The sequence below is a fragment of the Hemiscyllium ocellatum genome, assembly GCF_020745735.1.
Source record: "Hemiscyllium ocellatum isolate sHemOce1 chromosome 38 unlocalized genomic scaffold, sHemOce1.pat.X.cur. SUPER_38_unloc_7, whole genome shotgun sequence".
NCBI classification, from domain to species: Eukaryota; Metazoa; Chordata; class Chondrichthyes; order Orectolobiformes; family Hemiscylliidae; genus Hemiscyllium; species Hemiscyllium ocellatum.
Window position 1 is genome coordinate 216,238 of NW_026867525.1, and position 22,037 is coordinate 238,274.

Sequence of the window (22,037 nt, forward strand, 5' to 3'; positions counted from 1 at the left end):
CTGTCAGTGGGTCAGTGCTGAGGGAGGGGGCACTGTCGGAGGGTCAGTGCTGAGGGAGTGCTGCACTGTCGGAGGGTCAGTGCTGAGGGAGTGGGCACTGTCAGAGGGTCAGTGCTGAGGGAGTGCTGCACTGTCGGAGGGTCAGTGCTGAGGGAGTGCCGCACTGTCGGAGGGTCAGTGCTGTGGGAGTGCCGCACTGTCAGAGGGTGAGTGCTGTGGGAGTGGGCACTGTCGGAGGGTCAGTGCTGAGGGAGTGGGCACTGTCGGAGGGTCAGTGCTGAGGGAGTGGGCACTGTCGGAGGGTCAGTGCTGAGGGAGTGCCGCACTGTGGGTGGGTCAGTGCTGAGGGAGTGGGCACTGTCATTGGGTCAGTGCTGAGGAAGTGGGTTCTGTCGGTGGGTCAGTGCTGAGGGAGGGGGCACTGTCGGAGGGTCAGTGCTGAGGGAGTGCTGCACTGTCGGAGGGTCAGTGCTGAGGGTGTGGGCACTGTCGGAGGGTCAGTGCTGAGGGAGTGGGCACTGTCGGAGTGTCAGTGCTCAGGGTGTGGGCACTGTCGGAGGGTCAGTGCTGAGGGAGTGGGCACTGTCAGAGGGTCAGTGCTGAGGAAGTGGGTTCTGTCAGTGGGTCAGTGCTGAGGGAGGGGGCACTGTCGGAGGGTCAGTGCTGAGGGAGTGGGCACTGTCAGAGGGTCAGTGCTGAGGAAGTGGGTTCTGTCGGTGGGTCAGTGCTGAGGGAGGGGGCACTGTCAGAGGGTCAGTGCTGAGGGAGTGGGCACTGTCGGAGGGTCAGTGCTGAGGGAGTGGGCACTGTCGGAGGGTCAGTGCTGAGGGAGTGGGCACTGTCGGAGGGTCAGTGCTGAGGGAGTGCCGCACTGTGGGTGGGTCAGTGCTGAGGGAGTGGGCACTGTCGGAGGGTCAGTGCTGAGGAAGTGTGTTCTGTCGGTGGGTCAGTGCTGAGGGAGGGGGCACTGTCGGAGGGTCAGTGCTGAGGGAGGGGGCACTGTCGGAGGGTCAGTGCTGAGGGAGTGCCGCACTGTGGGTGGGTCAGTGCTGAGGGAGTGGGCACTGTCAGAGGGTCAGTGCTGAGGAAGTGGGTTCTGTCGGTGGGTCAGTGCTGAGGGAGGGGGCACTGTCGGTGGGTCAGTGCTGAGGGAGGGGGCACTGTCGGAGGGTCAGTGCTGAGGGTGTGGGCACTGTCGGAGGGTCAGTGCTGAGGGAGTGGGCACTGTCGGAGGGTCAGTGCTGAGGGAGTGGGCACTGTCAGAGGGTCAGTGCTGAGGAAGTGGGTTCTGTCAGTGGGTCAGTGCTGAGGGAGGGGGCACTGTCGGAGGGTCAGTGCTGAGGGAGTGGGCACTGTCGGAGGGTCAGTGCTGAGGGAGTGGGCACTGTCGGAGGGTCAGTGCTGAGGGAGTGGGTTCTGTCAGTGGGTCAGTGCTGAGGGAGGGGGCACTGTCGGAGGGTCAGTGCTGAGGGAGTGCTGCACTGTGGGAGGGTGAGTGCTGAGGGAGTGGGCACTGTGGGAGGGTGAGTGCTGAGGGAGTGGGCACTGTGGGAGGGTCAGTGCTGAGAGAGTGGGCACTGTCGGAGGGTGAGTGCTGAGGGAGTGGGCACCGTCGGAGGGTGAGTGCTGAGAGAGTGGGCACTGTCGGAGGGTGAGTGCTGAGGGAGTGGGCACTGTCGGAGGGTGAGGGCTGTTTTTCGGGAGTGTGCTGCCTGTGACTGTGTTATTGTTTGGAGTGTGGTGTTTATCTGAAGGAGGAAGTTGTGAATAATTTCCCTCTGTCCTGATGTATCAACAACTTAGAAAGAGGAAGTGTGGCCATGTGGTAAACTGGCTTCCTTGTTTTAGCCAAGAGTTTAACCCATCCTGCTCTCAATCCTGCCTTGGACTCTCCTTGGTGAGACTTTCTGTTGATGTTGTGTTGTGTTTGGATGATGTTAATGCACTCGATGGGGTTTTATCGAGCTCTCACCACCGCCCTGGAATCAGTGCGACGTTGGTGACTGAGGGAGAAGGGAAAAACATTGGATCCAGGCCAACCTGCCCAGTTGGGTCCAAACTTGGCTTCATTATAGGAGCCAGAGGGTGGTGGTGGGGGGCTGTTTATCTGACTGGAGCCCAGTGTGCAGCGGGGTACCAGATGGATCGGTGCTGTCCCTCGTTTCTTGTTTCTGATCTGTATAAATGGTGCGGGTGAGAATATCGGGTGGAGAGATGATGAGGGAGTTTGTGGATGACTCACTATTTGACCGGGTGGTTGTCAGTGATGAGGAAGATGTTCGGTTACAGGAACAGATGGGTCAGGCACAGCTGCACCCTGGTCAATGTGAGGGGAAGCAGTCTGGGAGACAGAACTGGGCAAAGGGAGTCCTGAATGAGGAACACAGGGAACTTGGGGTCTTTGAGCACAGATCCCTGAAGGTGGGAGTTGAGAGTGTGGTGCTGGAAAAACACACCAGGTCAGTCAGATTCTCAGGAGCAGGAGAGTCGACGTTCCGAGCGTAAGTTCTTCATCAGGAATGCTGGGAGGTTTAGCTCTCCTGCTCCTCAGATGCTGCCTGACTGGCTGTACGTCTCCTTCAGAGCCTGATCTCTGGGCAGTGCTCACTTCCTCCTCCCTGCCTTTATAGATTCTCGGAGCAGGGAGGTAGATTCTCGGAGCAGGGAGGTAGCTTCTCGGAGCAGGGAGGTAGATTCTCGGAGCAGGGAGGTGGAGATGTTGGAAGTGTCCAGGACTTTGCAGGAATACTGTGCGCACTGGCTGGGCTGCAGAGGGAGATTCCCCAGGGATGTTCCCCTGGGGTGGAGCGGTTCAGCGATGAAGGGAGCTGGGTGAGCTCAGATTGTTTTCTCTGGAGTCGGGGGGGGGGACCTGATCGAGGTGGGTACGATTGTGACGGAGTATGGACGGGAGGAGGGGGAGAGAGAGAGCAGCAGACTAATTGAAGGCTCAGTGACAGTGGGGAATAATTTTGAAGAGAAAGACAGGAAGATTAAAGGAGATAAACGTTTTCACCCGGAGGGTGACGGGGGCCTGGAATGCCCGGGATGGGAGGGGAGTTGGGGCAGGAAACTTCACAACTTTTGGAAAGTATTTGGATGCTACGTGAAATGTCAGGAAGGGTTGTGCATTGTTGTCATATGCCCCTTGTTACAGTAAAAAGTTTTGTTTTGCGTGCAGCACAGACAGGTCATACCAGGCATTAGGGTGACAGAACAGAGCGAGAGGGCTGCAGAGAGAGAGAGCGAGACCGACACGCGTTTCTGAGCTGGCAGTTCCACAGCGGGGAGGAAGCTGTTCCTGAACTGGTTGGTCCATGTGTTTAAACTTCTGTCCGAAAGGGAGAGTTTGGAAAGACGGGCAGGTGGGGTCTCTGATGATGTCCGTAGCCTTTCCACAGCACTGGGCCCAGGAGATGGGGTCCATGGATGGGAGGTTGGTTCCTGTGATGGTCTGGGATGGACACACCACCTTCTGTAGTTCCTCACCATCCCTGGGCACAGCAGTTGCCGTGATGGATCTGGGTTGAATGTTTTCTGATGATCTTTATGGACGTGCCGAAATTCCTGGACGTCCTGAGGAAGGGGAGACGTAGCGGTGCTTTCTTGGTCAGTGTCGACATGGGAAGGTCGAATTGTCAGTGGCGGTCTCTCCCAGGGACTCCTCGCTTCCTGAAGTCAGTGACCAGCTCCTTCGTCTAGCTGAGGGTGAGGGAGAGACCGGTATCTTTACACCACACCACCTCTGTCTCCCTCCCATATACTGCCTCATCATTGTCGGAGATTCAGCCTGTCGCGGTGGGGTCCTCAGCAAGTGTGTGTGGGATTGGTTGTGAGTTTACAGGGAGTAGAGCAGGGGACTGAGGATTCTGGTGGGGGAGGAATGTTGATTAAGACTCGATGGGCTGAAGGGTCTCTTCTTTACTGTGTGAGTCTTCACTTTGTAAGCTGCTATTTGTACCTGGTCACCGAGACGAGAGATCAGAGCACAAGATGATGAGCCATTTCCTGTCTACAACAGCGAACACTGCGCCTTTTTAATTCGCTGTGGGTGATAAAGAATTCTCATGCTGTTTTAAATAGTCCCTGACCTGGGTCCCAGTCCCCAGCACAGTCAGGACACCTGAACACATCACCAGCCAGAACGGGTAGGACCCATACTCCCCTCCCTACTGCTCCATCAGACCAGGCCTTAAAACACACACTTTACAACATAACCATCCCTCCCCTCCTCTCTCCCTCCCCTCCTCTCTCCCTCCCCCTCTCCCTCCCTATCTCTCTCCCTCCCCCTCTCCCTCCCCATCTCTCTCCCTCCCCCAGTCTCCTGCCCCGTCTCCCTCCCTCCCCATCTCTCTCCCTCCCCCTTGTCTCCCTCCCCTCCTCTCTCCCTCCCCCTCCCCCCGTCTCCCTCCCTCTGTCTCCCTCCCCCTTGTCTCCCTCCCCTCCTCTCTCCCTCCCCTCCCCCCGTCTCCCTCCCTCTGTCTCCCTCCCCCTGTCTCCCTCCCCTCCCCCTGTCTCCCTCCCCTCCCCCTGTCTCCCTCCCCCCTCTGTCTCCTTTCCCCCTGTCTCCCTCCCCCTGTCTCCCTCCCCTCCCTCTGTCTCCCTCCCCCCCGTCTCCCTCCCCTCCCCTCCAGAATCCGGACCTGCTTTCCGATGTTAGTGATGGTGCCCAGAGCCCCAGCCTGCTCCCCTCCCCCGGTTCCCTGCTAACTCCCTCACGAGTGGACATCATCTCCCTGGCTGGACTCACCTCCCTGAAACATCTGGGCCATGAGGATACCGAGGGCTCCTGCCTGAAACGCTGATTCTCCTGCTCCTCGGAGGCTGCCTGACCCTCTGCGCTTTTCCAGCACCGCTCGATTTGACTCTGATCTGCCGTCCTCCCTCTCTCTGACTGACTGAGCTGAGTTCCTCCTGCAACGCTGTGATCCCACCCAGACTAACCTCCAAACCTGGAGACTGGGGGCCCTGGCCTGTCCTCTGAAACCCAGCTTCCTGATCCACAGAGCCGCTGTCAGTGAGGACAGAGCAGAGCACCTCCTCCACGTCATCCTCAACACCAGCGGCCTCAAGGCAGTGCACTCAGCTCCCTCCACTCCCCTCTGTACTGTGGGGCCAAGTTCCATCTCCAGTCCATCGAGGAGACTCACGGCTGTAGGCCAGGTCTCAAACAATGTCGAGGGCTCAGCGGTGTGGGCTGAAGATAATAATCTCTCCCTGAATCTCAGCAAACCGGAATGGTTCCTCATTGCCTTCAGGAAGAGGCGTTGGAGAAGGGGGTGGGAGAATCCCCTTGTCTACAACAACGCAGCTGAGGTGGAGAAGGTCCGGAACGTCAGGTTCCTGGGACAACCAACAGTCTGTCCGGATCCATTCACATTGACCCAACAGCACCACAATGCCCCTTCATCCTCAGGAGGCTAGAGCAATTCGGCACGTCCAGAAGAGCCCTCCCCAACTCCGACCGAAGCAGAACATCCGGCCTGGAGGGTCACGGCTTGGTCCAGCAACTGCTCCGCCCTCCTCTCTCTCTCTCTTCACCCCCCCTTTCCCTTCCCTCTCTCCCCTCCCACTCTCAACCCACCCCCTGATGTGAGGGAGGGGAGGGGAGAGAGAGAGAGAGAGGAGAGGGGACCTTCGGAGAGTGAGGGACACAGCGCAGTCCGTCACACAAACCCTCCTTACATCCACAGACTCTGTCCCCACTTCCCACTGCCTGGGGATTCCCTCAGGATCCCTCCCACCCCGGCTCCAATCTCTTCCGTCAGGGAGATGATACGGAAGTGTAAACACACCTAGCGACAGGTTCGAGACCAGCTCCTTCCCTGCTCTCATTAGAGACTTCCAAAAGGACCTCTCAAATTTTACATTTAATGTTAGTCCCTGCACCTGGAGCAAGGGGTCCCCCCCACCCTGACCCCTCGCCCGATGTTCCTCGTATGCTACGGTCTGTCTCTACTGCAGGTAAAACAGGACTTTTCACTGTCCTCAGTGACACGCTGACTCAGAGCTGAAAATGTGTTGCTGGAAAAGCGCAGCAGGTCAGGCAGCATCCAAGGGGCAGGAGAATCGACGTTTCGGGCATGAGCCCTTCCTCAGGAATCCTCCTCTCAGTGTGAAATCAGATCAGATCCTCTGCCCCTCCCTCCTGTGGGTCAGCCCCCACTCGCTCTGCAGTGGGACGGGGTGGGGGGGGGCCTTTATCTCAGCGCTGCCTGGTCCTCTGACACTCACGCCCTCCGCACGGTGCCCCTGACTGACCTGTGCTGCTTCGGGTGGACTTGCATTGCTGTAGCGCCGCCTCAAGACTTCTTGAATCTCCACGGGCAAGCGGGCAGTCCTTTTGAAGGGCTGTTACCCCAGGTGGTGAAAACGGCAGCCAGTCCGCACACAGCAAGATCCCACTAACAGCAACGTGACATTGACCCGAATCGTGTGTTTCGTCCGTGGTGTTGAGTGAGGGGTAAATACAATCCCCTCCCCTGCCTTCCACCACCCAACCGATACAGCCACCCTGGCTCCGGGTTATGGTCTCAGCTGAGGGAGGTGTGGAGGGGCATGTAGGGGACTGAGGGAGGGAGGGGTGGGCGTGTCAGGTGGTGGACAGTGAAGCCTCCCTCAGGACTCCGACACTAACGGTTTCTCTTCTCTGACAGTTCCTGTCAGGGACCGACAGCGAGGGGAGATGGAAAACGCATCTCTGTGGAGGAGGTCCCTCATGGATATCTTCAGTAAGGAGGAGACTTCACTCTCTGTGGTAGGTACAGGCCTCGTCATTGAAGAGGAGGGAGCTTTACTCTGTATCTAACCCCGTGCTGTCCCTGTCCCTGGGAGTGTTTGATGGGGGACAGTGTAGAGGGAGCTTTACTCTGTATCTAACCCCGTGCTGTCCCTGTCCCTGGGAGTGTTTGATGGGGGGACAGTGTAGAGGGAGCTTTCCTCTGTATCTAACCCCGTGCTGTCCCTGTCCCTGGGAGTGTTTGATGGGGGACAGTGTAGAGGGAGCTTTACTCTGTATCTAACCCCGTGCTGTCCCTGTCCCTGGGAGTGTTTGATGGGGGGACAGTGTAGAGGGAGCTTTACTCTGTATCTAACCCCGTGCTGTCCCTGTCCCTGGGAGTGTTTGATGAGGGACAGTGTAGAGGGAGCTTTACTCTGTATCTAATCCCGTGCTGTCCCTGTCCCTGGGAGTGTTTGATGGGGGGACAGTGTAGAGGCAGCTTTACTCTGTATCTAATCCCGTGCTGTCCCTGTCCCTGGGAGTGTTTGATGGGGGACAGTGTAGAGGGAGCTTTACTCTGTATCTAATCCCGTGCTGTCCCTGTCCCTGGGAGTGTTTGATGGGGGGACAGTGTAGAGGGAGCTTTCCTCTGTATCTAACCCCGTGCTGTCCCTGTCCCTGGGAGTGTTTGATGGGGGGACAGTGTAGAGGGAGCTTTACTCTGTATCTAACCCCGTGCTGTCCCTGTCCCTGGGAGTGTTTGATGGGGGGGACAGTGTAGAGGGAGCTTTACTCTGTATCTAACCCCGTGCTGTCCCTGTCCCTGGGGGTGTTTGATGGGGGGACAGTGTAGAGGGAGCTTTACTCTGTATCTAACCCCGTGCTGTCCCTGTCCCTGGGAGTGTTTGATGGGGGGACAGTGTAGAGGGAGCTTTACTCTGTATCTAATCCCGTGCTGTCCCTGTCCCTGGGAGTGTTTGATGGGGGGACAGTGTAGAGGGAGCTTTACTCTGTATCTAACCCCGTGCTGTCCCTGTCCCTGGGAGTGTTTGATGGGGGGGACAGTGTAGAGGGAGCTTTACTCTGTATCTAACCCCGTGCTGTCCCTGTCCCTGGGGGTGTTTGATGGGGGGACAGTGTAGAGGGAGCTTTACTCTGTATCTAATCCCGCGCTGTCCCTGTCCCTGGGAGTGTTTGATGGGGGACAGTGTAGAGGGAGCTTTACTCTGTGTCTAACCTTGTGCTTTCCCTGTCCCTAGGAGGGTTTGATGGGGGGACAGTGTAGAGGGAGCTTTACTCTGTGTCTAACCCCGTGCTGTCCCTGTCCCTGGGAGTGTTTGATGGGGGACAGTGTAGAGGGAGCTTTACTCTGTGTCTAACCTTGTGCTTTCCCTGTCCCTAGGAGGGTTTGATGGGGGGACAGTGTAGAGGGAGCTTTACTCTGTGTCTAACCCCGTGCTGTCCCTGTCCCTGGGAGTGTTTGATGGGGGGACAGTGTAGAGGGAGCTTTACTCTGTATCTAACCCCGTGCTGTCCCTGTCCCTGGGAGTGTTTGATGGGGGGGACAGTGTAGAGGGAGCTTTACTCTGTATCTAACCCCGTGCTGTCCCTGTCCCTGGGGGTGTTTGATGGGGGGACAGTGTAGAGGGAGCTTTACTCTGTATCTAATCCCGCGCTGTCCCTGTCCCTGGGAGTGTTTGATGGGGGGACAGTGTAGAGGGAGCTTTACTCTGTATCTAACCTTGTGCTTTCCCTGTCCCTAGGAGGGTTTGATGGGGGGACAGTGTAGAGGGAGCTTTACTCTGTGTCTAACCCCGTGCTGTCCCTGTCGTGGGAGGGTTTAAAGGGATCGGGGATAAAACTCAGGGGGTCACTTGCTAAACTGATACAAGGCACGAGTCAGGCCACAGCTGGAAGATTGTGAACAGGTTCAGGGCCTCGTATCCAAGCAGAGATAGAGCAGGCTCTCTCGGCTGGTCCCGGGGGCGGAGGGACTGCCTCATGAGGGAGAGGTTGAGTTGGTTGGGGCCTGGAACTCGTTGGAGTTGATGAACGAGAGACGACTTGATTGAAATGTCCGGGATTCTCGGGGGGGTGGATGGGGGGAGGTGTGGAGAGGTGGTTCCCCCCTTTGTGAGGGAGAGTCTAGGACCCAGGGGGTCACCATCTCAGAGTAAAGGGGTCACCCCATTGAAGACAGAGACAGGGAGGCACTTCCTCTCTCTCCGAGGGGAGGGAGTCTGTGGGATATTTTCCTGCAGAGGGTTGGGGTATCGAGTATATTTAAGGCTGAGAGAGGGGGGTTTTTATTCAGGAAGGGGGGGATTCGAGGATATCAAGGAGAGAAGGGGCAGGAAGGTGGAGATGAGCACCGTCAGATCAGCCACAATCTCAGTTACCAGCAGGCACACTAGATGGGCTGAATGGCCAACTGTTCCTATGTCTTGTGGATGATATGGTGCAATGGGATCTGGGAGTTCCAGTCCATGGATCCCAAATATTCCACACCCAGGGAGTGCGAGGGATTGGGAAGGGGATGGAGGGTCAGCCTTTAGTGAGAGAGGGTAGTGGGGGGGGGGGGGGGAGTGGGCAGGTCTTCCCCCGATGGTCCGGGCGGTGTGGGGAGACTGAACTCCCGGAGCACTGTGTCCGGCTCCAATCCCCTTCCTTATGGAGGGACAGACCCGGCGCCAGGTCAGTTCAGAGAAACTTCTCTCGGCTGGTTCTTGATGGAGGGGGGAGTGTGAACGAGGGAAGCTGGTGCAGGATTGTGGGGGTGGGGGGGTGGGAGCAGGGGGGAGGGGGCCGTGGATCTCTCTGAGTTTCAGCAAATGACAGGACGATCTGACTGGAACAGGCCAGAGCCTGGGGGCGGGAACAGAGAGAGTGTTACCCCCTTGTGGGGCAATGGGACAGGGGGCTCAGGGGAAACGCAGTGAGTGTGTGTGTGTGTGTGTGTGTGTGTGAGAGTGTGTGTGTGGGAGTGTGTGTGAGAGTGTGGGAATGTGAGTGTGGGAATGTGAGTGTGTGTGTGTGGGAGTGTGTGTCTGTGTGTGTGACTGTGTGTGTGTGGGAGTGTGTGTGTGTGAGTGTACGTGTGTGTGAGTGTACGTGTGTGTGTGTGGGAGTGTGAGTGTGAGTGTGTGTGTGGGAGTGTGTGTGTGTGAGTGTACGTGTGTGTGTGACTGTACGTGTGTGTCTGGGTGTGTGTGTGTGAGTGTACGTGTGTGTGTGTGTGGGGTGTGTGTGTGTGAGTGTGTGTCTGTGTGTGTGTGAGTGTCTGTGTGTGTGTGGGAGTGTGTGTGTGTGTTTGAGAGAGAATATATGAATGGGTGCGTGTGTGTGAGAGAGACAATGTGTTAAGGAAAGTGTTTGAGGGAGAGAGTGTGAGGGTGTATGTGTGTGGGTGTGTGTGTGAGGGAGGGAGAGTGTGTATGCAAGTGAGTATGTGTGTGAGTGTGCGAGACAGAGAGTGTGGGGGAGTGTGAGAGGGTGTGTGTGTAAGGGGAAGTGTGTTTGGTGGAGTGTGTGAGGGTGTGGGAGTGTCTCACTGTGAGAGAGAGAATGTGAGTGTGAGGGGGGATTGTGAGTGAGTGCAGAGTGTGTGAGTGTGAGGGGGAGTGTCAATGAGTGGAAAGTGTGTGTGTGAGGGGGAGTGTGAGGGAGTGCGTGAGTGTGAGGGGGAGTGTGAGGGAGTGTGTGAATGTGAGGGGGAGTGTGAGGGAGTGTGTGAGTGTGAGTGAGTGTGATGGGGAGTGAGTGTGAGGGGGAGTGTCAGTGAGGGGGAGTGAGTGTGAGGGGGAGTGTGAGTGAGTGTGAGGGGAGTGTGAGGGAGTGTGTGAGTGAGTGTGAGGGGGGTGTGTGAGTGTAAGTGAGTGTGAGGGAGTGTATGAGTGTGACTGAGTGTGTGAGTGAGTGTGAGGGGGAGTGTGTGAGTCTGTGTGAGGGGGAGTGTGAGGGAGTGTATGAGTGTGAGGGAGTGTGTGAGTGTGAGTGTGAGTGTGAGGGGGGTTTGTGAGTGTGAGTGAGTGTGATGGAATGTATGAGTGTGAGGGGGAGTGTGTAAGTGTGAGTGAGTGTGTGAGGGGAGTGTGAGGGAGTGTATGAGAGTGAGGGAGTGTGTGTGAGTGTGAGGGGGAGTGAGTGAGTGTGAGGGAGTGTATGTGTGTGAGGGAGAGTGTGAGTGTGAGGGAGTGTATGTGTGTGAGGGAGTGTGAGTGTGAGTGTGAGGGGGGTGTGTTAGTGTCAGTGAGCGTGATGGAATGTATGAGTGTGAGGGAGTGTGTGTGTGAGGGAGTGTGAGGGGGAGTGTGTAAGTGTGAGTGAGTGTGAGGGAGTATATGTGTGTGAAGGAGTGTGTGAGTGTAAGGGGGAGTGTGTGAGTGAGAGGGTGTGAGGGGGAGTGTGAGTGAGAGGGAGTGTGTGAGTGTGAATGAGTATGAGGGGGAGTGTGAATATGAGGGGGAGTGTCACTGAGGGGGAGTGAGTGTGAGGGGGAGTGTCAGTGAGGGGGAGTGAGTGTGAGGGAGAGTGTGAGGGAGTGTATGAGTGTGAGGGAGTGTGTGAGTGAGTGTGAGGGGGTTGTGTGAGTGTGAGTGAGTGTATGAGTGTGAGGGAGTGTGTGAGTGTGTGTGAGGGGGTGTGAGTATGAGTGGGTGTAAGGGGGAGTGTGAGTGTGTGTGAGGGGGAGTGTGGGTGTGAGTGGGTGTGAGGGGGAGTGTGAGTGTGAGTGGGTGTGAGTAGGTGTAAGGGGGAGTGTGAGTGTGTGTGAGGGGGAGTGTGGGTGTGAGTGGGTGTGAGTGTGAGTGGGTGTGAGTGTGAGTGGGTGTGAGGGGGAGTGTGTGCAGCGTTGTGAATTGTCACAGGTTCCCACGCTGTGAGGCTGGAACACAAAGACAGAGAGATCCATCCCTTGCTCTGAGCACAGCCTCCCTCCCTCCCGGCTCGGGGGGGGGGACGGGGGAGGGGGAGAAGGATTCCCGGGATTGCTGCTGGCTTTCTGGGAGCAGGCGGCCAGTCCCGACACACCGGGAGGCAGAGGGAGAGCAGGGAAGGGGAGCTGCGCGAGGCTGACGCTGGATTAGCTGCTGGGATCTGTCTGCCTCCCGCTCATAATGGCTTTTGTATGAGAGGCGTGTGGGGCGGTCCCTAGGCAGCCGTCTGCAGGAGAGCAGGAGGGAGAGGTACCACACCGAGACACCCAGACACCCAGACACCCAGACAGACAGACAGACACACCGAGGGCAGACACACCGAGGGCACACAGATGGCTTCAGATCCCAGCCATGGTCCTCTCGGAGATGGTGAGCAGCCCCCGCTCTGGCGATACGACTGACAGAGAGTGGCCTGAGGAACATCAGCTGCAGAGAGACCGGTGAGAGAAGGGACAACTCATCCCAACCCCCCTGACCCTCACAGACACACACCCACACACACACACACACAGACACACACAGACACACACACACACACACACAAAGACACACACACACACACACACACACACACACACAGACACACCCTCACAGACACACACCCACACACAGATATACACACACACACACACACACACACAGATACACACACACACAGACACACACACACACAGACACCCTCACAGACTCACACACACACACACAGATACACAGACACAGACACACACACAGATATACACACACAGAAGCACACACAGACAGACATAGAGACACACACAGACACACAAACACACACAGACACAGACACACACACACACACACACACACACACAAACACATAGAGAGACAGACAGGGACAGACCCATTCAGATACACACACACACACACACATACAAACACACACACACACATAGACACACATAGACACAGATAGACAGACACACACACACCCACACACACACCCACCCACACACCCACACACACAGACACACACACAAGGCTCCTTCGTGCTCACTGGAATGAGATGCGAGAAGGGGGAGACCGTGATTCAGAGACCACTCCTGTCCCCCTGACAGTGAGGGGCCGTCAGGAGATCCGCATGGTTACTGACAGGGGGGGGGGACACACTGGGGAGCTGAGTGCTCCCACCCCCACACAGCGACTCCCACCCTCCTACCCACACCCCCATCCCAGGCGAACACCCAAGCTGAGGAGCAGGACGGCTGGACGGGAGTGAGGGTGAGTGACACTACCAGCCTGAACAAACCAAACCATCCACCTGCCGTCCACATCAGTAACCTACACCAAATGCTGCCAGAGCCGTGGGGCAGCTCCCCCCCCGATGGGGGTCAGTTCGGGCTTTTCATCATCCCACAGACTCCAGTCTGAACACACAACCACATTCCTCCGACAGTGCGGCACTCCCTCAGCACTGACCCTCCGACAGTGCCCCCTCCCTCAGCACTGACCCTCCGACAGTGCCCCCTCCCACAGCACTGACCCTCCGACAGTGCCCACTCCCTCAGCACTGACCCTCCGACAGTGCCCACTCCCTCAGCACTGACCCTCCGACAGTGCCCCCTCCCTCAGCACTGACCCTCCGACAGTGCCCCCCTCCCACAGCACTGACCCTCCGACAGTGCCCCCTCCCTCAGCACTGACCCTCCGACAGTGCCCCCTCCCTCAGCACTGACCCTCCGACAGTGCCCCCTCCCTCAGCACTGACCTTCCGACAGTGCCCACTCCCTCAGCACTGACCCTCCGACAGTGACCCACTCCCTCAGCACTGACCCTCTGACAGTGCCCACTCCCTCAGCGCTGACCCTCCGACAGAGCCCACTCCCTCAGCGCTGACCCTCCGACAGTGCCCACTCCCTCAGCACTGACCCTCCGACAGAGCCCACTCCCTCAGCACTGACCCTCCGACAGTGCCCACTCCCTCAGCACTGACCCTCCGACAGTGCCCACTCCCTCAGCGCTGACTCTCCGACAGAGCCCACTCCCTCAGCACTGACCCTCCGACAGTGCCCCCTCCCTCAGCACTGACCCTCTGACAGTGCGGCACTCCCTCAGCACTGACCCTCTGATGTCGGGTGAATGTTAGTGAGTTGTGTTTTGGGGTTGTACTGCACAGTTCACTGTTGGATCGTCAATATTGGATGTTAGAAATGTACAGTGTGCTCTGACCTGGAGGTATTACAGTTTCTTGGGGATCTTCTTAGAATTACAGAAGTCTCAGTTGCCCCCCTTTGATCTGGGCTCCGAATGTCTGCTGTACTGAGTAACTTATACACTGTCATCTACACTGGCTTCAGCTCCAGATCGCCTCCAGCCCCTACACCCCCTCCCTATGTCTGTAATCCCCTCCAGCCCCTACACCCCCTCCCTATCTCTGTAACCCCCTCCAGCCCCTACACCCCCTCCCTATCTCTGTAACCCCCTCCAGCCCCTACACCCCCTCCCTATCTCTGTAACCCCCTCCAGCCCCTACACCCCCTCCCTATCTCTGTAACCCCCTCCAGTCCCTACACCCCCTCCCTATCTCTGTAACCCCCTCCAGCCCCTACACCCCCTCCCTATCTCCGTAACCCCCTCCAGCCCCTACACCCCCTCCCTATCTCTGTAACCCCCTCCAGTCCCTACACCCCCTCCCTATCTCCGTAACCCCCTCCAGCCCCTACACCCACTCCCTATCTCTGTAACCCCCTCCAGTCCCTACACCCCCTCCCTATCTCTGTAACCCCCTCCAGTCCCTACACCCCCTCCCTATCTCCGTAACCCCCTCCAGCCCCTACACCCCCCTCCCTATCTCCGTAACCCCCTCCAGCCCCTACACCCCCTCCCTATCTCCGTAACCCCCTCCAGCCCCTACACCCCCTCCCTATCTCCGTAACCCCCTCCAGCCCCTACACCCCCTCCCTATCTCCGTAACCCCCTCCAGTCCCTACACCCCCCTCTCTCTATCTCCGTAACCCCCTCCAGCCCCTACACCCCCTCTCTATCTCTGTAACCCCCTCCAGTCCCTACACCCCCTCTCTATCTCTGTAACCCCCTCCAGCCCCTACACCCCCCTCCCTATCTCTGTCACCCCCTCCAGCCCCTACACCCCCTCCCTATCTCTGTCACCCCCTCCAGCCCCTACACCCCCTCCCTATCTCTGTCACCCCCTCCAGCCCCTACACCCCCTCCCTATCTCTGTAACCCCCTCCAGCCCCGACACCCACCCTCCCTATCTCTGTCACCCCCTCCAGCCCCTACACCCCTCCCTATCTCTGTCACCCCCTCCAGCCCCTACACCCCCTCCCTATCTCTGTCACCCCCTCCAGCCCCTACACCCCCTCCCTATCTCTGTAACCCCCTCCAGCCCCTACACCCCCTCCCTATCTCTGTCACCCCCTCCAGCCCCTACACCCCCTCCCTATCTCTGTAACCTCTCACATTAAATCTGGACGGGGGTGATGTTTAATCCTGATCCTGTCCATCACAACAGTTGCTAAGAATCACCTCATTCCTGACAATCTCTTCATGTGTCTCTCTCTCTCTCTCTCTGTCTCTCTCTCTGTCTCTCTCTCTCTCTCTCTGTCTCTCTGTCTGTCTGTCTCTCTCTCTCTCTCTGTCCCTCTCTCTCTGTCTCTGTCTCTCTGTCTGTCTCTCTGTGTCTCCCTCTCTCTCTGTCTCTCTCTCTCTCTGTCTCTGTCTCTCTCTCTCTCTCTCTCTCTGTCTCTCTCTCTCTCTGTCTCTGTCTCTGTCTCTCTGTCTGTCTGTCTCTCTCTCTCTGTGTCTCCCTCTCTCTCTCTGTCTCTCTCCGTCTCTGTCTCTCTCTGTCTCTCTCTCTCTCCGTCTCTCTCTCTCTCTGTGTGTGTGTCTCTCTCTCTCTCTCCGTCTCTCTCTCTCTCTCTCTGTCTCTCTCTGTCTCTCTCTCTCTGTCTCTCTCTGTCCCTCTCATGTTCCTGTAACCTGATTTATTGGAGGACTTGCCCCCCGTTCTCCTCGTTGTGGTGTTGACCTGTCCCTGTGAGACAGTCACGGTGAATGTGAGGTGCTGATCTAGGTCAGTGAGTACAGGGGTGACGGATCTGGGACTCGGCACGGGTGGAGCGTGGGAACACAGAGTTCAGGCCCACTGTGCTGAGGGCTGCTGAGAACTCTCCAGGGCAGTCTTCCCCCCACCCCCCCACCACCCCTCCCCCACCTCTAACTGCCCCCCCCAGCCTGGGGGCTGATCCTATCGACAGAGAGGGTCTGATCCTAGTGAGGAATCCGGTGCTCGCTCTGCTCGGAGCTGGAGCTGGCTAGGCCTACAGTGTCCTAGTTTCCAAGTGTCTGCAGAGTGTAACTGGGACACCACAACACACCTCCTATCACACAGGGACAGGCGGCCATTCGGCCCCCTCGTTTCACCAGGCTGTCAGATCATCGCTGATCTCAGTTGTACAGTTCATCTGCACTGGAATCCAAACTGAATGCATTCACCTCAGCTTCGTACTTCCCCACCTATCCCTCCCTTCTCTCCTTCCATCCCTCTCTCACTCCTTGTATATGTCTCTCCCCCAGCCCACCCCCTCCTCTCCCTCTCCCTTTCTCTCTGTCTCTCTCTCTCTCCTTCTCTCTCTGTGTCTCTACCTCTCTGTCTGTCTCTCTCTTCCCCTCTAAGCACCCCTCTTCAATCTCCCTCTCCCTCTCTCTCTCTGTGGCATAAGTGAGGATTGCAAATGCTGGTGATCAGAGTCTAGATTAGAGTGGTGCTGGAAAAACACAGCAGGTCAGGCAGCATCCGAGGAGCAGGAAAATCGACGTTTCGGGCAAAAGCCCTTCATCAAGAGAGAAGGCAGGGAGCCGCGGGGGTGGAGAGACAAATGGGAGGGGGTGAGGGTGGGGGGAAGGGAGCTGAGAGGACAATGGGGGAATGGGGGGTGAGGATGGAGGTGATAGGTCAGAGAGGAGGGTGGAGTGGATAGGTGGGAAGGGAGATTGACAGGTAGGACAGGTCATGGGGCCGGTGCTGAGCTGGAAGGTTGGAGCTGGGGTGAGGTGGGGGAAGGGGAAATGAGGAAACTGTTGAAGTCCACGTTGATGCCCTGGGGTTGGAGTGTTCCGAGGCGGAAGATGAGGCGTTCTTCCTCCAGGCGTCTGGTGGTGAGGGAGCGGCGGTGAAGGAGGCCCAGGACCTCCATGTCCTCGGCAGAGTGGGAGGGAGAGTTGAAATGTTGGGCCACAGGGCGGTGTGGTTGATTGGTGCGGGTGTCCCGGAGATGTTCCCTAAAGCGCTCCGCTAGGAGGCGTCCAGTCTCCCCAATGTAGAGGAGACCGCATCGGGAGCAACGGATACAATAAATGATATTAGTGGATGTGCAGGTAAAACTTTGATGGATGTGGAAGGCTCCTTTAGGGCCTTGGATGGAGGTGAGGGAGGAGGTGTGGGCACAGGTTTTACAGTTCCTGCGGTGGCAGGGGAAAGTGCCAGGATGGGAGGGTGGGTCGCAGGGGGGTGTGGACCTGACCAGGTAGTCACGGAGGGTACAGTCTTTGCGGAAGGCGGAAAGGGGTGGGGAGGGAAATATATCCCTGGTGGGGGGGTCTTTTTGGAGGTGGCGGGAATGTCGGCGGATGATTTGGTTTATGCGGAAATGATTTGGATGCGAGCATAAGAGGGACAGTTAGTAAGTTTGCAGATGACCCCAAAATTGGAGGGTGTAGTGGGCAGTGAAGAGGGTTCCCTCAGATTACAACAGGATCTGGCCCAGATGGGCCAATGGGCTGAGAAGGGGCAGATGGAGTTTAATTCAGATAAATGTGAGGGGCTGCATTTTGGGAAAGCAAATCTTAGCAGGACTTATCCACTTAATGGTAAGGTCCTGGGGAGTGTTGCTGAACAAAGAGACCTTGGAGTGCAGATTCATAGCTCCTTGAAAGTGGAGTCGCAGGTGGATAGGATAGTGAAGGCAGCGTTTGGTATGCTTTCCTTTACTGGTCAGAGTATTGAGTACAGGAGTTGGGAGGGTCATGTTGCGGCTGTACAGGACATTGGTTAGGACACTGTTGGAATATTGGGTGCAATTCTGGTCTCCTTCCTATCGGAAAGATGTTGTGAAACTTGAAAGGGTTCAGAAAAGATTGACAAGGATGTTGCCAGGGTTGGAGGGTCTGAGCTACAGGGAGAGGCTGAACAGGCTGGGGCTGTTTTCCCTGGAGCGTCGGAGGCTGAGGGGTGACCTTATAGAGGTTTATAAAATCATGAGGGGCATGGAGAGGGTAAATAGACAAAGCCTTTTCCCTGGGGTGGGGGAGTCCAGAACTAGAGGGGCATAGGTTTAGGGTGAGAGGGGAAAGATATAAAAGGGACCTAAGGGGCAACGTTTTCACCCAGAGGGTGGTATGTGTATGGGATGAGCTGCCAGAGGAAGTGGTGGAGGCTGGTACAAGACAATATTTAAGAGGCATCTGGATGGGTTTAGGAATAGGAAGGGTGGAGGGATATGGGCCGGGTGCTGGCAGGTGGGACTAGATTGGGTTGGGATACCTGGGTCAGCATGGACGGTTGGGCCGAAGGGTCTATTTCCATGCTGTACATCTCTATGACTCCATGGTCCTCCTGGGAGCAGATGCGATGGAAGTGGAGGAATTGGGAATACGGGCTGACATTTTTGCAGGAGGTAGGGTGGGAAGGGGTGTAATCCAGGCAGCTGTGGGAGTTGGTGTGTTTGTAGAAAATGTCAGTGTCAAGGCGGTCGTCATTAATGGAGATGGAGAGGCCCAGGAAGGGGAGGGAGGTGTCAGAGATGGTCCAGGAAGGGGAGGGAGGTGTCAGAGATGGTCCAGGAAGGGGAGGGAGGTGTCAGAGATGGTCCAGGTACATTTAAGGTCAGGGTGGAATGTGTTGGTGAAGTTGATGAATTGCTCAACCTCCTCGCGGGAGCACGAGGTGGCGCCAATGCAGTCATCAATGTAGCGGAGGAAGAGGTGGGGAGTGGTGCTGGTGTAACGACAGAAGATGGACTGTTCTACGTAGCCAACAAAGAGACAGGCATAGCTGGGGCCCATACGGGTGCCCATGGCTACCATTTTGGTCTGGAGGAAGTGGGAGGATTCGAGGGAGAAATTGTTAAGGGTGAGGACCAGTTCGACCAGACGAATGAGAGTGTCGGTGGAAGGGTGCTGTTGGGAACGTCGGGAGAGGAGCAAACGGAGGACTTGGAGGCCCTGGTCATGGCGGATGGAGGTGTAGAGGGATTGGATGTCCCTGGTGAAGATGAGGCATTGGGGGCCGGGGAAAGGGAAGTTTTGGAGGAGGTGGAGGGTGTGGGTGGTGTTCCTGTCTGTGTCTCCCCCTTCTCTCTCACCGGCTGTCCCTGTTCCTCCCCACGGGCCCTTGCTCTGTTTTATTCAATCCATCTCCCTCCAAGTCTCGTTAGCTAATTGGTTTACAGTGACACCATCACTCTCTCTTCCTCTCTGCCTCTGATGTATCGGACTCTCTCACACTCTTTAGAATATTACTCTCTCTCTCTTTCTTTCTCTCTGTCTGTGTCTCTCCATCTCTCTCTCTCTCTCTCTTTTTCTGCCTCTCTCTCTCTCTGTTTTTCCCTTTCTGTCTCTCTGTCTCTGTCTTTCTCTCTCTGTCTCTCCCTCACTCTGTTCCTCCCTTTCTCTCTGTCTCTCTGTCTCTTTCACTGTGGGTGTCCCCCTGTCTTTCTCTCTCTCTCTCTCTCTGCATTTCTCTATCTCTGTCTCTCTCTACCTCTTTCTCTATCTGTGTGTGTGTGTGTCTCTCTCTCTGTCTCGCTCTCTGTTTCTCTCTCTCTCTCTGTCTCTCTCTCTCTGTTTCTCTCTCTCTCTCTCTCTCTCTGTTTCTCTCTCTCTCTGTCTTTCTCTCCTTCTCAATCTATCTCTCTCTTTCCCTCTGTCTCTGTCTCTCTCTCTCTGTTTTTCTCTCTCTCTCTCTCTGTCTCTCTCTACCTCTCAATCTCTCTCTCTCTCTTTCCCTCTGTCTCTGTCTCTGTCTCTCTCTCTCTCTCTCTGTTTCTCTCTCTCTCTGTCTCTCTCTCCCTCTCAATCTCTCTCTCTCTCTTTCCCTCTGTCTCTGTCTCTCTCTCTCTCTCTCTCCCCCTCTCTCTGTCCGTGAGAACACATTAGGCCCGGGGTACACAGTCAGATGTAACTGTGATGTTGTGGCCTGTATAAAGGCTCCACTCACAGCTTGGCCGTTACCGTGGGAACAGTGGAGACTGAGAGTAAAACAAAGAATTCATTGTCTCTCTTTTCAAAATGGAGATGGAAGGTGACAGTGTTAATAACAAACCGCATACCGCCCCAATTAGATACAGAGTAAAGCTCCCTCTACACTGTCCCCCCCATCAAACACTCCCAGGGACAGGGACAGCACGGGTTAGATACAGAGTAAAGCTCCCTCTACACTGTCCCCCCATCAAACACTCCCAGGACAGGGACAGCACGGGTTAGATACAGAGTAAAGCTCCCTCTACACTGTCCCCCATCAAACACTCCCAGGGACAGGGAGAGCACGGGGTTAGATACAGAATAAAGCTCCCTCTACACTGTCCCCCATCAAACACTCCCAGGGACAGGGACAGCACGGGGTTAGATACAGAGTAAAGCTCCCTCTACACTGTGTGTTCTTGGTGTGGGAGTGTGTGTTGGTAAGTGTGTATGTGTGCGTGTGTCAGTGAGTGAGTGTGTGTGTGGTGAATATGTGTGTGTGTGTGTCGGTGAGTGTATGTGGTACTGTGGGTGTATTGCAGAGTGTGGGCATCTGAGAGTGTGTATGTTTGTGTGTCTGTGTGTGAGTGAGAGTGAGTTGTATGTGTGTGAGAGTATGTGTGAGTGTCTATGTGAGTGTCTGTGTGAGAGTGAATGTGTGTGTGTGTCTGTGTGAGGGTGTGTGTGTGTGAGAGTGTGTGTGTGAGTGAGAGTGTGTGCTGAGTGTGTGAGTGTGAGTGTGTGTGCTGAGCTGCCTGGGCCCAGTTACCAAGCAACAGCAGCCAGAGCTCTGTCAGACAGGACGTAAGAACCTGTGCTAGTGAGAGACGGAATTTTCATTCACACTCGACAGCTCACTCCCAGAGAGATTGTGGGGGATGTGCTCAAGGAACCGGAGATGGGAACAAGCAGAACACTGACTACATCCCGACCACTCACCACCACCACCATCACAGGGTCAGTGCTGAGGGAGTGGGCACTGTCGGAGGGTCAGTGCTGAGGGAGCGGACACTGTCGGAGGGTCAGTGCTGAGGGAGTGCCGCACTGTTGGAGGGTCAGTGCGGAGGGAGTGGGCACTGTTGGAGGGTCAGTGCTGAGGGAGTTGTCATTGTCGGAGGGTCAGTGCTGAGGGAGTGCCACACTGTCGGAGGGTCAGTGCTGTGGGTGGGGACAATGTAGGAGGGTCAGTGCTGAGGGAGTGGGCACTGTCGGAGGGTCAGTGCTGAGGGAGTGGGCACTGTCGGACGGTACGTGCTGAGGGAGTGGGCACTGTCGGAGGGTCAGTGCTGAGGGCGTGGGCACTGTCAGAGGGTCAGTGCTGAGGGAGTGCCACACTGTCGGAGGGTCAGTGCTGTGGGTGGGGACAATGTAGGAGGGTCAGTGCTGAGGGAGTGGGCACTGTCGGAGAGTCAGTGCTGAGGGAGTGGGCACTGTCGGAGGGTCAGTGCTGAGGGAGTGGGCACTGTCGGAGGGTCAGTGCTAAGGGAGTGCCGCACTGTCGGAGGGTCAATGCTGAGGGAGTGGGCACTGTCGGAGGGTCAGTGCTGAGGGAGTGGGCACTGTCGGAGAGTCAGTGCTGAGGGAGTGGACACTGTCGGAGGGTCAGTGCTGAGGGAGTGCCGCACTGTCGGAGGGTCAGTGCTGAGGGAGCGGACACTGTCGGAGGGTCAGTGCTGAGGGAGTGGGCACTGTCGGAGGGTCAGTGCGGAGGGAGTGGGCACTGTTGGAGGGTCAGTGCTGAGGGAGTTGTCATTGTCGGAGGGTCAGTGCTGAGGGAGTGCCACACTGTCAGAGGGTCAGTGCTGTTTGTGGGGACAATGTAGGAGGGTCAGTTCTGAGGGAGTGTGCACTGTCGGAGAGTCAGTGCTGAGGGAGTGAGCACTGTCGGAGAGTCAGTGCTGAGAGAGTGGGCACTTTTGGAGGGTCAGTGCTGAGGTAGTGGGCACTGTCGGAGGGTCAGTGCTAAGGGAATGGGCACTGTCGGAGGGTCAGTGCTGAGGGAGAGGGCACTGTCGGAGGGTCAGTGCTGAGGGAGTGGGCACTGTCAGATGGTCAGTGCTGAGGGAGTGGGCACTTTCGGAGGGTCAGTGCTGAGGTAGTGGGCACTGTCGGAGGGTCAGTGCTGAGGGAGTGCCGCACTGTCGGAGGGTCAGTGCTGACGGAGT

General features: G+C 56.7%; 1 protein-coding gene across 1 annotated transcript in view; it reads left to right on the top strand.

Moving 5' to 3' along the window:
• The window catches only part of LOC132808797 (rho GTPase-activating protein 33-like), a gene marked incomplete at its 3' end in the record, with an annotated part of 46,650 nt that overhangs the window by 11,493 nt on the left and 13,120 nt on the right, over nt 1-22,037 (top strand). The window contains exon 2 of the mRNA XM_060822251.1: nt 6,657-6,757. Coding sequence (XP_060678234.1) covers nt 6,686-6,757 — 72 coding nt within the window. The remainder of the gene's footprint in view (nt 1-6,656; nt 6,758-22,037) is intronic.